Source organism: Triplophysa rosa, linkage group LG6, assembly GCF_024868665.1.
Source record: "Triplophysa rosa linkage group LG6, Trosa_1v2, whole genome shotgun sequence".
NCBI classification, from domain to species: Eukaryota; Metazoa; Chordata; class Actinopteri; order Cypriniformes; family Nemacheilidae; genus Triplophysa; species Triplophysa rosa.
The window spans coordinates 4704623-4720988 of record NC_079895.1 but is presented as its reverse complement, the minus strand read 5'-3'; the positions used below and the strand labels follow the sequence as shown (position 1 = coordinate 4720988).

The following is a 16366-nucleotide window of genomic DNA, read 5'->3' as shown; positions in this document are numbered from 1 at the left end:
TATTGGAATTCCTTTCTCAACTTACATGCAATATCTTTGGTCATTACAGGTTGTGATGGCTCACTGGGTTCTCCAAAACCAGCCTTATTCTCTGCAGTTACGCGGAATTCATATTCAACTCCCTCTGTCAGGCCTGAAACCTTATAACGAAGATCTGAAATTGTCTTCTTTGAAGCTCTCACCCATCTTAAACCTCTTCTCTCTTTTCTTTCAACACTATAGCCTCTAATGTCACATCCTCCATCTACAGTTGGTCTCTTCCAGGAAATGGTTACAGCAGTTCCACTGACATGATCAATTTCAGGTTTTGATGGTGGTCCAGGAGGTCCTGCAATTAATATGAAAAAACATTTATGATTTTATGACATTAATATGAAAGTAAATTGATAGATTTTTTTATTTAGAAGAAGAAGAAGCTTACCAAAGCTATCAACCATTTGAACTGGTCCAGACTGTGATGCATCACCAACACCATACAGATTGACTGCTGATACACGGAATATGTATTCATTGCCCTTAATCAATTTGCTGGCAACATAGCGGCAATCCATAACATTTTCAGCAAGCTTTGTCCAGAGAAGGCGGCTGGTTTCTCTCTTTTCTATTATATACGATTTGATACTGCTGCCACCATCCTCTTCTGGTGGCAACCATGTTAATGTGCATTTCTCAGCAGAGACACTGCTTGGCTCAATTGGACCTGGAGGTCCAGGCACATCTAGGATTTTGACTTTAACCTTTTCTTCTTTGATACCAAAGGGATTGCTTGCAGTAATAGTGTATTCTCCGGTGTTCTTTCTGTTGGCATACTTAATCGATAAAGTTGAAGATGTGGGAGTGCTTGTAATTTGGACAACATCCGAAGACTTAAATTCTCTTCCACCCTTAGACCATACAGCTTTAGGAGGTGGTTTGCCAAGAATGCTTGATGCAGTTATGACAATTGTTTCTCCAGCCTTCACAGTCACACCATCCTTCATTGCAGGGTCAATTGTGATAGTAGGTGGGTCTAAAAATAGTACAAAGGTTTTGATCAAAATTGCTATGTTTATTATTTATAGATTGTTACAGTAATTCATTAAAACATGAACAAATATCTTACCATATTCATCTTTGCAGACAAGAGACTCAGTTTTCTCTGAGGGAGCACTGATAGCTCCAGCAGAATTCTTAGCTCTTATTCTAAACTCATAGGTGCAGCCTTCCTGTAGGTCTGTTACAGTGTAAGCACAGCTTTGGATATTCACATGATTAGCCTTCATCCAGGCCTTTCCTGGGTGCTCTAATTTTTCCACTATATAGCCTGTCAGTTTGTGGCCACCATCATATTTGGGTTCAGTCCAAATGAGTGTAACACTGTTTCTTGTGATACTAATCACATCAGGTTTTCCAGGAGGATCTACAGAAAAAGACATTAATTGAAAAACAATAATCATATTTGTTATATTTTACTATTTAGTGTAAATACCACATATTTGCTAAAAGAAAGCAGACTCACCAATAGGATCCAGTGCAATAAGAGATTCTGTTGGTTTGCTTGGCTTTCCAAGTCCGGCAATATTCATAGCTATTACCCTGAATTCATATTCCAGACCTTCCATCAAACCAGTCACTCTGCATTCTTTAACTCTCAAAGGGGTCTTGCTGGCTCTCTTCCACATCAAGCTATTTCTATCTTTGAATTCCACATAATATCCTATGTTATGAATAAAAAAGAAAAAACTTTGATTACATCTTACAATACATGACAAAACGGTGGGAAACAAGGAGATTATAAAACATTTTTTTTACCAGTAATGGGTGAGCCTCCAGTATCTTTTGGGTCAGACCATGTTAGAATAGCAGACTCATGGCGAATGCTCACAACCTCAGGTGGCGCTGGAGCCTCCGGTGCATCTGTTGTGAGGAAAAGAGTTTGTTTGTGAAAAACATTTAAAATATCTTCCATATAAAAAAGCTTTTGCATCTTCTTTTAAATACTTACTGAATGGGTGTTTAGCAATCACAGGGTCAGACCTGAGGAACTCCCCAACTCCATATTTATTTTCTGCACAAACTCTGAAGATATATTCTGTTCCATCATGAAGTCTTGTAACCCTCATAGTGTTCTTTTGAATTGCGGAAGCAACTGTGGCCCACTTGTTAGCAGTAGATTGCCTCTTCTCCAAAAAATAATTGGTAACTTCTGATCCACCATCATCTATAGGTGGTGCCCATTCTATAGTAATTCCTTCCGCTGTGATTTCATCAAACGTAATTGGACCTGTGCAGATTCCAGGCTTACCAACAACATTAAAGTCAATAGCTGATTCCTTTGTTCCAGCACTGTTTCTTAAAATGATGGTGAATCTGCCAGCGTCATTTCTTTGACAATCACGAATTAGCAAAGTTGTGTTCGTTGCAGTTGATTCAACTGAGATTCTTCCACTGTCTGATAAAGTAACATCACCCTTTTTCCATGTGACGGCTGGAGCAGGGATACCAATAATAGGAATATTAAGACGAACAGTGCTTCTTTCCTTGGCCACATAGCTACAGTCAGGAAAGCCTTTTAGATTGCAGTCTGGCAGGACTGTAAAGAGACAAGAAACATGAAAACATTTAATGCACAATGTTGCATAACAAACTAGACACAAAAGCAAATATTAGGTGCACTACAATACCTATTTGATCTTTAGCCACAACAGTGAGTTCAGTTGGGGGTCCTTCAGCTGCTTCATTAATGGCTTTGACTCTGAAGGAGTATTCATTTCCTTCTGTAAGATCAGTCATAGTGTACTGTGTGAGCTTGGACTTCGTGAGCAGCTTCCATTTGTCTTCACCTTCAGAGATCTCTAGAACATATGCAACAATGTGGCTCCCTCCATCACAGATTGGTTTCTTCCAACTGAGAGTACAAGAATTCTTGGTGACCTCTGAGGGTTTAAAATCTGTAACAGGTCCAGGTTGTTCTGCAATAGATAACAGTCAGCATTATAGTAAAGCCTTTTGTACTTTATTTCTTAATTAGTCTAATGAACATATTTATGTATTGGATTTATTTTATAGTACAACACTAAATTGTGATGTAATTATGTAATGTGCAACATGATGCAACAAAGAAGTTTCACCTGAGGCTTTGACTGGTCCAGTTGTCTCACAACCCTCCCCAATGCCATATATATTTTCAGCTAGGACTCTGAAACAGTAAGCTTTACCAGCCTCAAGATTTGTAATTCTGAAAGATGTTTTGGGACACTCAGGAGCAACACAAGTCCATGCTTTTCTCTCTGCCAGACGTTTCTCAACAACATAACTTTTAACAGGACTACCACCATCAATCAATGGAGCATCCCAAGTGATGGATGCATGATCTTTTGAGGTCTCCTTAACAATCAGATTGAGTGGTGGTCCAGGGGTGTCTGTGCAAATGTTAGAATTATAGTTATACATATATTAAAGTTAATAGTAATCTTAAATCAGAAATTTGTGTTTTAGTAAAGGCATCTTACCTAGTACTTTGACCACAATGGAATATGACTTTGTACCACTACTGTTTTCCAGAGTTAATACATATTTTCCAGCATCATATCTGTTGATATCTTCACAATAAAGATAGGTATCCCATTCAGTGGTCTTGATCATAAGGCCTTGTCTTTCTTTCAAGTCGCCATTGACCTTTGTCCATGTTGCTTTTGGAGCAGGACGCCCTCTCAGAGGCACATAAATTCTCATTGTGACTCCAGCACGTAAAACTAGGGCTTTTCTGAGATCTGCATCAAGTTCAGCTTCAGGGGGAACTGAGGGGAAGTTTATATTAAAAATCGATATTAAATGTATTGAAAATGTAGCTTGTATTGCAAATTCTGATTTTAACACTTACGTAAGATGTCCTTCGCCATATGATTTCCAGGAACATCACTTGGCTCGCCAAATCCAATTCTGTTTACAGCAGAAACACGGAACTGGTACTCAGAGTTATCCATAAGACCAGTAACAACAAACTTTGTTGCCTGGAGGTTCTTTGGCACATTGCACTTCATCCAGTCTTCTGCATCTGCTCTCTTGAACTCAACAAGGTAGCCCAGAATCTCACATCCACCATCATAAGCGGGCTTGGTCCAGGACAAACTAATTGAACTGTGTGTAGAGTCAATGATCTTTGGAAAAGCAGGTGGTCCTGGTGGATCTATGGTGAAACCACAACATGTGAGCTTCAACAATTTATTTAGAATATTGTCATTAGTCAAATATTGTTTCAAGAAATTTTTACTTACACACTGGGTCTAATGCAAGTGCACCGGCAGATGGATCACTTGGTTTACCAAGACCGGCTTTATTGATGGCAATAACTCTGAATTCATACTCAGAACCCTCTGTAAGGCCTCCAGCTTTAATTGTCCTGTCAATAACTGGTCGTCTGTTAACTTTAGCCCAGTTGAGGTCTTGAGTTTCACGCTTCTCAACCATATATCCAAGAATGGTAGCCTTGCCGTCATCAGCAGGGGCTTTCCAGCTAACAGTCATGTGGTCCCTGGTAATATTAGTTATAACTGGAGGTTCACAAGGTCCTGGAACATCTGAATTTAGAAAATAAAAAAGGATGAAGATTGTATTGGAATTACATTTATTAATATTTTGATAATGCATGACACGTGATATTTAAAGTTGGAAGAAAAGAAAGAATGTAACGTTACCAAATGGATTCTTGGCGATTACAGAGTTAGTCAGAATTGGGTCTCCAACGCCATACTTGTTCTCTGCACTGATTCGGAACTCATATTCATGGCCTTCAATCAGTTTCTCCACAGAACAGTCTGTTATCTGACCACCAATATTAGCCGTGACTTGGGCCCAGTTGGCTCTGCTTGTTTCACGTTTGTCAACAATGTAGTTTGTAATTTCAGAACCACCATCTGCAAGAGGTGGCTCCCACCTGAGTTTTATCCGGTCCGCAAAAACATGGCTTATCTTCACTGATGCTGGAGGTCCAGGTTTGTCTGCAGAAACAAAACAACAAATTTCTCACTCGTGTAACACATACTGTCTTTGCATTTGAACGACAAGACATGGCTGTAATTTTGCAAGTTAAGTTAACTCACCTAGAACCTTCAATTTAATATTAGCAGACTTGGTTCCACTTGGATTCTCAGCAACAATGGTGTACTCTCCAGACTCCTTTCTTGTCACAGAGAACAGTTCCAAGCAGAAGAGATGTATCTTTTGAGTCATTTTCATGCCTTCAACCAACTTCAATTGGACACCATCTCTCTTCCATGTGACTATTGGCATTGGTTTGCCAAACACTTCTGCCTCAAGGCAGACATTTGCTCCTGCCTTGACAACAATAAAGTTCTTCATTTCAAGACCAATCTCAACCCTTGGAGGAACTGAAATGATACAAAACAAGACATAAATGTAAAGCTTGTAGTCCATCAACAGGGAACTGTTACATTACTGGTGAAATAAATTTTACCATGCTCTGCAATAATTGCGATAGCATCAGATTCTTCTGAGGGCAGACTGACATTAATTGCTGTCTTTGCAATAATTCTGAACTTGTATTGGGCTCCTTCCTCAAGTCCAGGGACAGTATATTCTTCTTTTGGCACATTTTGGCTGCTTGCATTGATGCGCACCCATTTGTCTCCTGGAAGTTTCAAAGACTCAACATAATATCCAATGAGTTTGCTACCACCATCATGTTTTGGACGACTCCAGACAAGAGAAACTGAATTTCTTGTCACATCAAGGACTTCAGGTTTACCAGGTGGATCTAAAACAAAAGACAAAAATTAATATTTATGTTTATAAATGTATGTGCATATCTTCGAATAAAAATAAAAGCATTTTTTACACATACCAACTGGTGTTCTTGTAGTGATAAATTCTGTCTGCTTGCTTGGTTTGCCTTGTCCTGCCTTGTTGACAGCTGACACTCTGAATGTGTACTCCAGACCTTCAATGAGGCCTGAGCATGTACATTCAGTTGATCGAACAAGGACTTCATTTGCCTTGGCCCAAAGAAGGCTATTTCTTTCTTTGCGCTCAATGGAATATCCAATGATGGGACTGCCACCATCGTTCACGGGTCTTTCCCAGGACAACACAACAAAATCCTTGTTGATTTTGTTGACACAACAGTTTCTCGGCTCACTTGGTGGATCTAAAATGTGAGAATTTGTATTTGTGTAAATAAATCCTAAACCCTTTGAGTGCATTTATATGTGACTATTGGCGAGACTTACCAAATGGATGTCTAGCAATCATTTTCTCAGCATAAATCGGTTCTGAAATGCCAAAACGATTTTCAGCGCGGACACGGAAGCCATACTCTTTGCCAGGAGTCAGCTTTCCAACTCTGCAGCTGGTCTTGGTGCAAGATGCAGCTGTCACCCAGTCACCTCTGGTTACATCACACTTCTCAACAACATAGTTAGTGATGTTGCTTCCACCATCTTCAGTAGGTGAATTCCATGCAAGTGTGCATGAATCTACATCCACCTCAAGAATGTCTAAAGGACCCTCTGGAGGACCAGGGATGTCTGAAAAAGGGTAAAAAGTTATCACTATTCATTTTAACTTGAAAGACTTTTGGCACACTGTATATAAAAAAAAATGTTACTTACCCATAATGATTATTCTGAGGATTTGGTTGACTGCAGAGGTACTGTTTTCAGCAGAAAGACTGTAGTAACCACTATCCTTCCTTGTTACATCCTTGATCATAAGTACACTCGTAGTTGGTGTCTTTTGTATGAAGAGACGATTAGATGTAACTAAATCATCACTTCCTCTTTTCCATTTTGTGACTGGTGGAGGCTTTCCAGAGAAAAGAGCCTCAACTATAAGTTTAGATCCTGCCTTTGCTGTAACAATATCTGGCATGATAATCTTTGGTGGCACTGTAAAACAAACAAGGTTTATTATTCCGAGTCTGAATAATTGAATAAAAACATAGGATTAAAGAGTAAAGCAATAATGGAAGAACACAATATATTTGGATACATACTCAGCTGTTCTTTGACCTCGAATATGCCTTCAGCTTCTCTTGCCAAACTGCATCCTATTGCATTTCTTGCTGCAACCCTGAATCTATATTTGGTGTTTTCTTTTAGTCCAGCTACAACAATGGTCAAGTCCTTCACAACCGAGTACAATGTCCACTTTTCCTCAGGTTTACCATCCTCCTGGTATTCCACAATATAGCCATTTATCTTTGATCCGCCATCTCTAAGTGGTTTCAGCCACCCAAGAGTTGCACTGTTTTTAGTAACTTCCAATACATCCATCTTCTTTGGAGGATCCGGTTCACCTTTACAAAGAAAATACAAGATGCATATTATATATATATATATACAGTATATTTATATACATAAAATTATATCATCAGTGCTGGACTTACTCTTGGAATCTGTAGCCAGGTAGGATTTTGGAGAATCTTGAGGCATGCCAATGCCGTATTTGTTAACTGCCATGACACGGAAATAGTATTCGATTCCTGGAGTCAGATTTGTGATTTTGAAGCTTGTCTTCTTTAAGTTATTTGTGCAATTTGTCCATGTTTTCCTGTCAACTTCACGCTTCTCAACAACATAGTTTAGGATAGGGCTACCACCATCATTTTCTGGAGGTAACCATGCAAGCTGGCAGGTTGTCTTTGTGATATCAGTTGCCTCCAGTCCACCAACGCAACCAGGAGTATCTGTTGACAATAAATTAAATTTATAAGAAACCTAATCACTTCATCTTGATTTTAAAATGCATGTAAAAAAATAACATTTTATATCAGTTGAAACTTACCCAAAACTTTAACACGAACAAATACAGCTTTTTCTCCAGAGGCATTTGTAAGAGTCAAAGAATATTTGCCAGAGTCTTCCCGTGTGCACTCGGGTATCACAAGGAAGGTCATTGTGTCAATCTGATCCACATGGCCCCTTCTAATAACGTTATCAACACCCATGCGCTTCCAGGTCACTTTAGGTGCTGGTCTTCCCCTAATAGTTGCAAAAAGTCTGATGGGACATCCAGCTCTAACGTTAAGTCCTTTTCTTAGACTGGCATCAAGATCAATCTCTGGAGACTCTGTGGAAAAAAGTTATTGAATAACTTATATATATATAGCTTATTATAAATAGAAAATTAAATCAATTAGGTGCCACCATACAAGTGACAATTATAAACAGCCTTACCATGGATCTCCTTCGGTGTAACAGCATCCTTGAGTTTTGCAGGGTGGCCCATGCCAACTTGGTTTTGAGCACACACTCGGAATTCATATTCCTTTTTCTCATCCAAGTTAAACATAGTAAATTCAGTTATGACAAGCTGTCCAGAAGTATTACATTTGGTCCAGCCCTCCTCTGGATCTCTTTCCTGTTCACCCTCCATTTCAACCTTGTCCCTCATTTCAACCAGATATCCAATAATTGGAGCACCACCATCATACATAGGCTTTGCCCAGCTAAGTGTGACCGATGTTTTTGTGCTGTCAACTACTTTAAGACTGCCAGGAGGACCAGGGGGCTCTAAGAGTTAAACAAAATCTCAGATTAGTTTAAAGCACAATTATTTAGATTGCCAAGAAAAAACATTATACTAGCATAGATGTTATCAACCTATACACACCAATTGGATCCTTTGCAGTGATGGGTCTGGATGGTTTGCTTGGTTCTCCCAATCCCACTTCATTTTCAGCTTTGACACGGAATTGATAGTCATGGTTAGGGATCAAATTGGTGACCTTCATACGTCTTTCGGAGATAGGGCTCTTTGTGACAGGGACCCATCGAACAGCCCTCTTTTCTTTTCTCTCAAGAATGTAACCAGTGATTGACTTTCCACCATCATTCTCAGGAGGAGCCCACACAACAGTCATCTCCTTTTTACCTATTTTTGTGACTTCTGGTGCATCGGGTGGACCAGGTCTGTTGTATTGTGTCTTAGCAATAATAGGTCTGCTCTCTATTGGGGGACCAGCTCCCATTTTGTTTTCTGCCCTGACTCTGAAAATGTATTCATTTCCTTCAACAAGACGGGTTACATTACAGTAGTTGGTGACAACAGAGGCAGAGTAAGTGGACCAAACCATTCTTCTTGTCTCACATTTCTCTAGAATGTAGCTGTCCACCTCACAACCACCATCATCCTCTGGAGGATCCCATACAACTCTGCACTTGTCTGTGGAAATGCCTGAAATCTTCAAATCTCGGACTGGCCCAGGTATATCCAAAACAGTAACATTTGCATATGCAGTGAATGTTCCAGCAGAGTTTGTAGCAGTAATAGTGAATTTGCCAGTGTCACTACGTTTGGTTTTAGTCATGAGGAATTTAGAGTAATCTGGTCCAGTGTCAACACTAATCCTGGGATTATCACCTGTAGCCTTGTCCTTCACCCATGTAACCTCAGGCTGTGGTTTTCCTCTTAACCCAGCCTCAAGTCTTACTGATTCACCAGCTTTAACTACAGTGGTTCCAGCAAATTTCAGGTCAAGAACTGGCTTATGAACTTCTTCTTTGACAAGAATATCAGATGTCCTAACCCAGTTGCTTTCTCCTCCATCATTTGTTGATTTCACTCTGAACTGAAAGGTTTGATTCTCAACACATTTGTCTACCATGAAGAATGTGTCTTTTACGACTCCCTCGTGTAGTTTTTCCCACTCTTCAGCATCCTTTGACTTTCTCTCCAAAATATAAGCCAAGTTAGGGCTGCCACCATCATAATCTGGTTTTCTCCATTTAAGGAAAACAAAGTTCTTGCCAATGTCACTGACGTGGAAGTTCTCTGGCTCACCAGGCTTCTGAAGTGGGTCAATTGCAAGGATAGGTGTTTTTGTTTCTGTTGTTGGTCCTGGACCACACTTGTTCTCTGCAGACACACGGAATAAATACTCATGATTTTCCATGAGCTTTGCTTTTACCATCCGATTCGTACAGTCAGAAGATATCATTGACCAGGTTCTTATGCTTGGCTCCCGACATTCCACAATGTAATTTGTAATCTCAGTGCCTCCGTTGTCCTCCGGAGCATCCCAAGATACCATGCAAGAGTTTTTAGTTACATAAGTCAATTTTAGATTCTGACAGTGTCCAGGTCTATCAAGTACATTTAATGTAATTGTAGCTGAAGCCTCTCCCGAGTCATTAACAGCCTTAAGTGTGTACTTTCCGTGATCTGCTCTGGTAGCCTCCTTGATGTGCATTTGCACTACTGGGAAGTTGTTTATTAGAGTTGTGCGTTTGTCTTTTTCCAAAACTGTTTCACCTTTGCTCCATGTGATTTGGGGATCAGGTCTTGCTTTCACATATCCAGTGATATTAATGTTATGTCCAACACGAACGGTCACACGTTCACGACATGTGGCGTCCATCTCAATTTCTGGAGGAATGAGGATGTCCTTGGCAATAACTGACTCTGGGACTTCCCGTGTCTCGCCTTCTCCAATCATGTTGACAGCTTTAACACGGAACCTGTATTCGGTGCCCTCTGTCAGTCCCTTCACTCTATAAGCACACTGCTTAATCAGATCATCATAGTTGCTCTTCTCCCATTCTCCACCTGATTTCTGGCATTCAATTATGTATCCTAAAATAGGACTGCCCCCATCCCTTGTCGGTTTGATCCAGACAATATCAGCATATGTGCAACTGTAGTCCTTAATCTTCGGGTTGATTGGAGGTCCAGGAACAGTAATTTGTCTGCAAGGCTTGGCAGGATCTGAAATAGGAGAGGGTCCACTAAAGCCAGCAATATTCTCAGCAAATACTCTGAACTCATATTCATTGCTTTCAAAAAGTCCAAGCACTCTGTATCTGAGTTCCTTGCATGGTGTTTTATTCACCCGAATCCATTTGCCTCCCTTATGTCTACGCTCAATAATATAGCCACTAATTGGACTACCACCATCAAACATTGGCATTGTCCATCCAAGTGTGAGTGCATCCTCAGAAATGTCAGACGCCACTGGTTTTCCAGGATGGCTAGGAGGCTCAAACTGATGCCGGGCTACAGTTGGTGCACTTTCAAGAGCTGCACCAATGCCCATTTTATTTTCGGCTCGAATTCTCACTATATACTCTGCTCCTTTTTGTAGACGTGAAATCTTGAGCCTTGTGACCGTGCTACCAGAACTGACTCCTCCCCATGTTTCCTTATTTGATTCCCTCTTCTCAACAATATAGTTCATGACTGGGCTTCCACCATCATCTTTGGGAGGACGCCATTCAATGACCATGGAGTCTGGAGCGACTTCAAGAATATTAACAGGTCCAATGGGGGCAGCTGGAACATCAAGTACTGTGACATTCAGAGCAACAGTCTTACTTCCAGCTGAGTTAGACACTGTGAGTATATAGGTTCCTGTGTGATTTCTTGTGCATTCAGAGACGCTCAGAACAGTAGAGAAGTTGTCTGTATCAATTTTGATGTTGCCTTCACTCTTGATTTCTTCTCCATCAATGACCCATTTGGCAGTGGGTATCGGAAGGCCTCTCATGATGGCAGGCAGTCTAACAGTGGTTCCAGCTTTCACAATGATGCCCTCAATAAGCTTCACATCAACTTCGACAATGGGTGGTACTGTTAAGAAACAGAGAAGAAAAAAGATTAACAATGAAAATTAAAATATATAACCTAAATAGTCATAGAAGATATGTATAAAAATAAATCTAACCTAGTTTTTCATGGCAAAGAACTGGCACAGTGGTGTCTGGTCGACTTAGGCCAATAGCATTCTCTGTCTTTACACGGAACCTATAGGTCTTTCCCTCTTCCAGGCCCATCACGTGGCACTCAGGAATGCTGACAGTCTTAAAAACAATCCAGTCCCTTTCACCTTCTTCTTGATACTCAACCAAGAACCCAGTGATATCACTTCCTCCTGTGCGATCTGGCCAATTCCACTGGAGCCACACCTCAGTTTTGTCAACATCTACATGATGCAAGTCTTTTGGTGGACCAGGTGGGACTGAAATATGCAGATGAATATATTAATTACTTCTAAAAATTTAAAAGAAAAGTTTTTCAAAGCCACGGTGGTGACTGATTTCACCGTTCATACTTACATAGTGGATTCATTGCTTTGATAGCTTTTGGTGTCTCGACATATTCACTTCTACCAAACTGATTTTCAGCTGCCACACGGAACATGTATGACATTCCCTCAATCAAGTGTTTGGCCATCATGCTACGTTTTTTGGATGATGAGCACACTGGTGCCCATTGTGTAGATGCAGCATCCTTTTTCTCAACTACGAAGTTAGTGATGCGTGTACCACCATTATCTTCGGGGTCTTTCCATGAAAGCTGGGCAGAATCACTTCTGACATCAGACACTCTGAGACTCTGAACAGGTCCGGGTTTATCTACATTAACAAAGAAAAACACAACAAATGAATTAGCTTTGAAAGAGAAAAATATTTTCCTTTCATTGATGAGCATGTTCTGATTGTTCTGAAATATATTTAAAAGACAATAAGAATTGAAGTTTAAAGAGAAAAGAAAATTACCAAGTACAAGCACAGTGCATGTGGCTGTTTTTGATCCTGCTGGATTTTCAACATTAAGTGTATAATCTCCACAGTCGGCACGTGTGCAATAGCGTATCTCTAATTTGGATGCTGTTCCAGATGTCTCAATCTCTGCTTTTGAAGGAACATCTGCATCATTTTTCTTCCATGTGACTTTTGGGAAAGGTATTCCTTTGATTCCAGCCACAATATTAATGTGGGTTCCAGCCATTGCTTTAACCTCCCGAGGCATGCCCATATCCAACAGAAGCTCTGGAGGTTCTATAGACAATAAAAAAACATTGTAAATTTGTCTTTAGTTGATTTACAACAATAATTTGTATCACTAAATAACTTATCAACTACGTAACTAATGATATTTATCTAAGGTTACATAAATTACCAAGTCTGTCTTGTGCTCGAACGGGCTCTGGAACATATGCAGGCTCAGATTCACCAGCAGCATTGACGGCCTTCACTCTAAATCTATAAAGCGCACCATCCTCAAGGTTGATAACCTTGAATCTAGTTTCCTGGCAGGAGTCTGGTGTCTGGTTAACCTGAAGCCATTCCTCACTATCGGCTTTCTGATACTCAATGAGGTAGCCAAAGATTTTGCCTCTGCCAGAGTCTTTAGGTGGCTGCCAAGACAGAGTGACAGACTCTTTTGTTGTGTCAATTGCTACTGGAAGTACAGGTGGGCTTGGAATCACTGCAGGGGAAAAAATAACACAATAAATGTCAAAAATGATCACATGCTACCCTACCCAACTGTTAAATTGTTTAGAACACAACAATCAATGAGATAACACCTGCCCTCTCATTGCCAGGCTATTTTTTACATTTTTGAGCACTCAACATCCCTAGGCTCAAAACTAAAAATTCTTGCACCCAAGGCAAAGTTGAAAAAGTTGAATGAAAAATTCAGATATCAGAACCATACCTATAGGATCTTTGGCGAAGACAGGCTTTGAGGGTGGACTGGGATCACCAACCCCAATCACATTCTCTGCCATGACACGGAATTCATATTCACACCGCCTGAGAAGATCAGGGACCCAGTATTCAGTGTTAGGGAAAATGCGGTCTTTTCCAGCGCGTGTCCATGTGTTGGCCATGGTCTCTTTCTTTTCAACAATATAGTTTGTGATCGGTTTGCCACCATCAGCTGGTTGTATCCATGAAATCAGGGCTGTGTCTTTATAGATTTCTTTTGCCACAGGTGCCTGAGGAGCATCTGGAACCTCTGTAAATGACACAAATTTCAAAACATGAGAATGATCCCGATCCTGAATAAACTTGTTTGACAATTTGACTAGATTCAATATAAAACTGTCACTTACTGAAAACATCCCTTGCTTTTGTCTCAGCGGACAGTAACGGGTCACTAATGCCATGAATATTCTGAGCGCAGATTCTTATGATGTACTCTCTACCCTCGATCAGTTTTGGAACTCTGCACGATGTTCTTGTGCAAGATTCTGTAACAGGCATCCATAGATCCCTGTTGGTGTCTCTTTTTTCAATGATGTAGTTGGAAATAGCAGCTCCGCCATCATCCAGTGGAGGCTTCCAAGAAATGACCATGTAATTTCTGCAGATCTCATCAAAGATAACAGGACCCTCTGGATGCTGTGGTCGGTCTAAAACAACAAACATATAAATGTTACAAATAGGATTTAAAAAAAAATAAAAGATGAGAAAACAATTTGCTTGACAGAAAGATCAGCTTACCGACAACAATGATATTGCAAATGCCCTTGCGTGAGCCTATGGAGTTTTCCAGAATGACAGTGTATTTTCCACTGTGCTCACGTTTTGCCTTTTCAATAGCCAAGCACAAAATGTTATTTGTGCTGGTAAGAGCAATTTCCTCATTAGCTTGAAGCTCTTCATCATTTTTTAACCATTTAATAGTTGGTTGTGGTTTTCCTGTGTATCGACTTTGAAGAGTGCAAGTCTCGCCAACACGAACCACAATCTTATCACGGAAGCCAAAATCAAGGGCTGGTGGTTCTGTTTAAGAGAAAAGTGGTGTACAACAAATTATATACAGTAAATTAATTAAATATGAGATCATTTAAAAAACTTATGAATACGTACCAAACTCTTTCTTGCATGTAACTGGTTTGGTGCTGAAAGAAGGTTTGCCTTGGCCAATTTGATTTACAGCACTCACACGGAATTCATAAGAAGAACCTTCTTTAAGACCCACATGTGTGAATTTACGGTCCATTAATTTGTTGTCTGCTGCAATACGGTCAAAGTTGTCTTTTCCGATGAGACGAACCTCAAGAACATAGCTTGTGATTTCTGAACCTCCATCATATTTTGGAGGTCTCCATGCCACACTGATTGAATCGTTCGTGACTGCAGTGACCTGAAGATCTTCTGGGCGCTCAGGAACAGCTAAAATAAAAGAGACGTAACACAAATGATTAAAGGTCAGTACCTTTACAAAATAAAACATTGATAGAAACAAATGAATACACAAGGCTTACAAAGTGGATCTTTGATGACAACAGGTGCTGACGTCTCAGTAAATGGACCCATTCCGATAATATTTTCAGCTGCAATTCTGAAATAGTAACCCTTGCCATCAATAAGACCCTGGACCACTGCATTATGTCGAGTGACAGTATATGTCACTGAAGTCCAGCCTCTGCGGTCAGCTTCTCTCTTCTCGATTATGTAGTTGGTGATAGCTGAGCCACCATCATCTTCAGGTGAATACCAGGTCAGCTTACAAGAGTCAGTGGTGAGATTCTCACCAGAGAAGGGCTGACCCACAGGACCAGGAACATCTGCAAAGAAACAAAAGCATTAAGGGTGTACTGGCATAATAAGTGATATGCTATGTGTGTTTAAGGAAATATTTCCTTAATTTAAAAACCCTTACATTGGCTTTTATTAAAATAAATATATTTAAATGGTTTATTTAAATTATATTAAAATGAATAATGACTGGTCACTGATTGAAGAGAAAGCTTTATGCATCAAAATAGAGCTTCACATGGGGAAAAATATTACCTAACACTTCAACAATGATTGCTTTCCTCCGTTCTCCACCTGCATTCTTAGCAGTCAGTGTATAAATGCCTTGGTGTTGCCTCCTGCAATTTTTGATAACCAGCGCTGAACTGATGGAAGTGGTCTCAACCACAGCCTCCTTTGGCAAATCGGCATCATCCCTATTCCAAATAATTTCTGGTGCAGGCTTTCCTGATACATAAGCCAGGAGGCGGATTACACCACCGGCATGTACAACAATCTTTTCCTTGACAGATGCATCCAGGTCCACCTCAGGGGGAACTAAAAATAAAGATAAATAACACGTAAAAAAAACGCAAAGCACACATAAGAAAATCTTGAATATGAACAATGCTTACTTGTTCGGTCCTTGACTTCAATCACTTCAGCAACCTCACCAGGCTCGCCCACACCTGCTGCATTCACAGCTCTCACTCTAAACCTGTAGAGTCCGAGCTCTTTCAGGCCAGGAACAACAAACTTGCAACCTCTGATTTCCTTGTCTTTAACCTAGTAAAATCAAACCAGACAAAACAAATGTTTATATACTGTACATACACAACCATAAAGTATATAAATGCTTCTTGTAACCAGACTTCTTATATACACACACCTTCTCCCATTCCTCCTGTCCTTCTTCTTTGTACTCAACAAAATAGCCTGTAATCTTAGATCCGCCATCAACAAGTGGGGGAATCCATTCAAGATCAACAGTTGACTTGGTACAGTCTGTTACTTTTGGAGTTGGAGGTCCTGGAGGTGCTGTTAAAAAATAATACAAGCGTTATAGAGACTGCATTCAAAATATGAAATCAGCACAGGAGCTTAAAAAGGAAGTAATT

General features: G+C 40.2%; 1 protein-coding gene across 1 annotated transcript in view; it reads right to left on the bottom strand.

Moving 5' to 3' along the window:
* Positions 1-16366, bottom strand: part of ttn.2 (titin, tandem duplicate 2) — a 159458-nt gene that overhangs the window by 42858 nt on the left and 100234 nt on the right. Inside the window, exons 164-197 of the mRNA XM_057335761.1 lie at positions 16138-16286; positions 15884-16034; positions 15525-15806; positions 14996-15298; positions 14598-14903; positions 14229-14510; positions 13838-14137; positions 13438-13740; positions 12898-13206; positions 12495-12776; positions 12051-12350; positions 11660-11953; positions 8611-11565; positions 8175-8510; positions 7783-8067; positions 7385-7684; positions 6992-7294; positions 6609-6884; positions 6228-6524; positions 5843-6145; positions 5456-5755; positions 5082-5369; positions 4677-4979; positions 4257-4559; positions 3863-4168; positions 3492-3779; positions 3111-3401; positions 2664-2951; positions 1985-2572; positions 1792-1896; positions 1499-1696; positions 1103-1399; positions 422-1009; positions 26-328 (exon numbers count right to left, since the gene is read on the bottom strand). Coding sequence (XP_057191744.1) covers positions 26-328; positions 422-1009; positions 1103-1399; positions 1499-1696; positions 1792-1896; positions 1985-2572; positions 2664-2951; positions 3111-3401; positions 3492-3779; positions 3863-4168; positions 4257-4559; positions 4677-4979; positions 5082-5369; positions 5456-5755; positions 5843-6145; positions 6228-6524; positions 6609-6884; positions 6992-7294; positions 7385-7684; positions 7783-8067; positions 8175-8510; positions 8611-11565; positions 11660-11953; positions 12051-12350; positions 12495-12776; positions 12898-13206; positions 13438-13740; positions 13838-14137; positions 14229-14510; positions 14598-14903; positions 14996-15298; positions 15525-15806; positions 15884-16034; positions 16138-16286 — 12762 coding nt within the window. The remainder of the gene's footprint in view (positions 1-25; positions 329-421; positions 1010-1102; positions 1400-1498; positions 1697-1791; positions 1897-1984; positions 2573-2663; positions 2952-3110; positions 3402-3491; positions 3780-3862; positions 4169-4256; positions 4560-4676; positions 4980-5081; positions 5370-5455; positions 5756-5842; positions 6146-6227; positions 6525-6608; positions 6885-6991; positions 7295-7384; positions 7685-7782; positions 8068-8174; positions 8511-8610; positions 11566-11659; positions 11954-12050; positions 12351-12494; positions 12777-12897; positions 13207-13437; positions 13741-13837; positions 14138-14228; positions 14511-14597; positions 14904-14995; positions 15299-15524; positions 15807-15883; positions 16035-16137; positions 16287-16366) is intronic.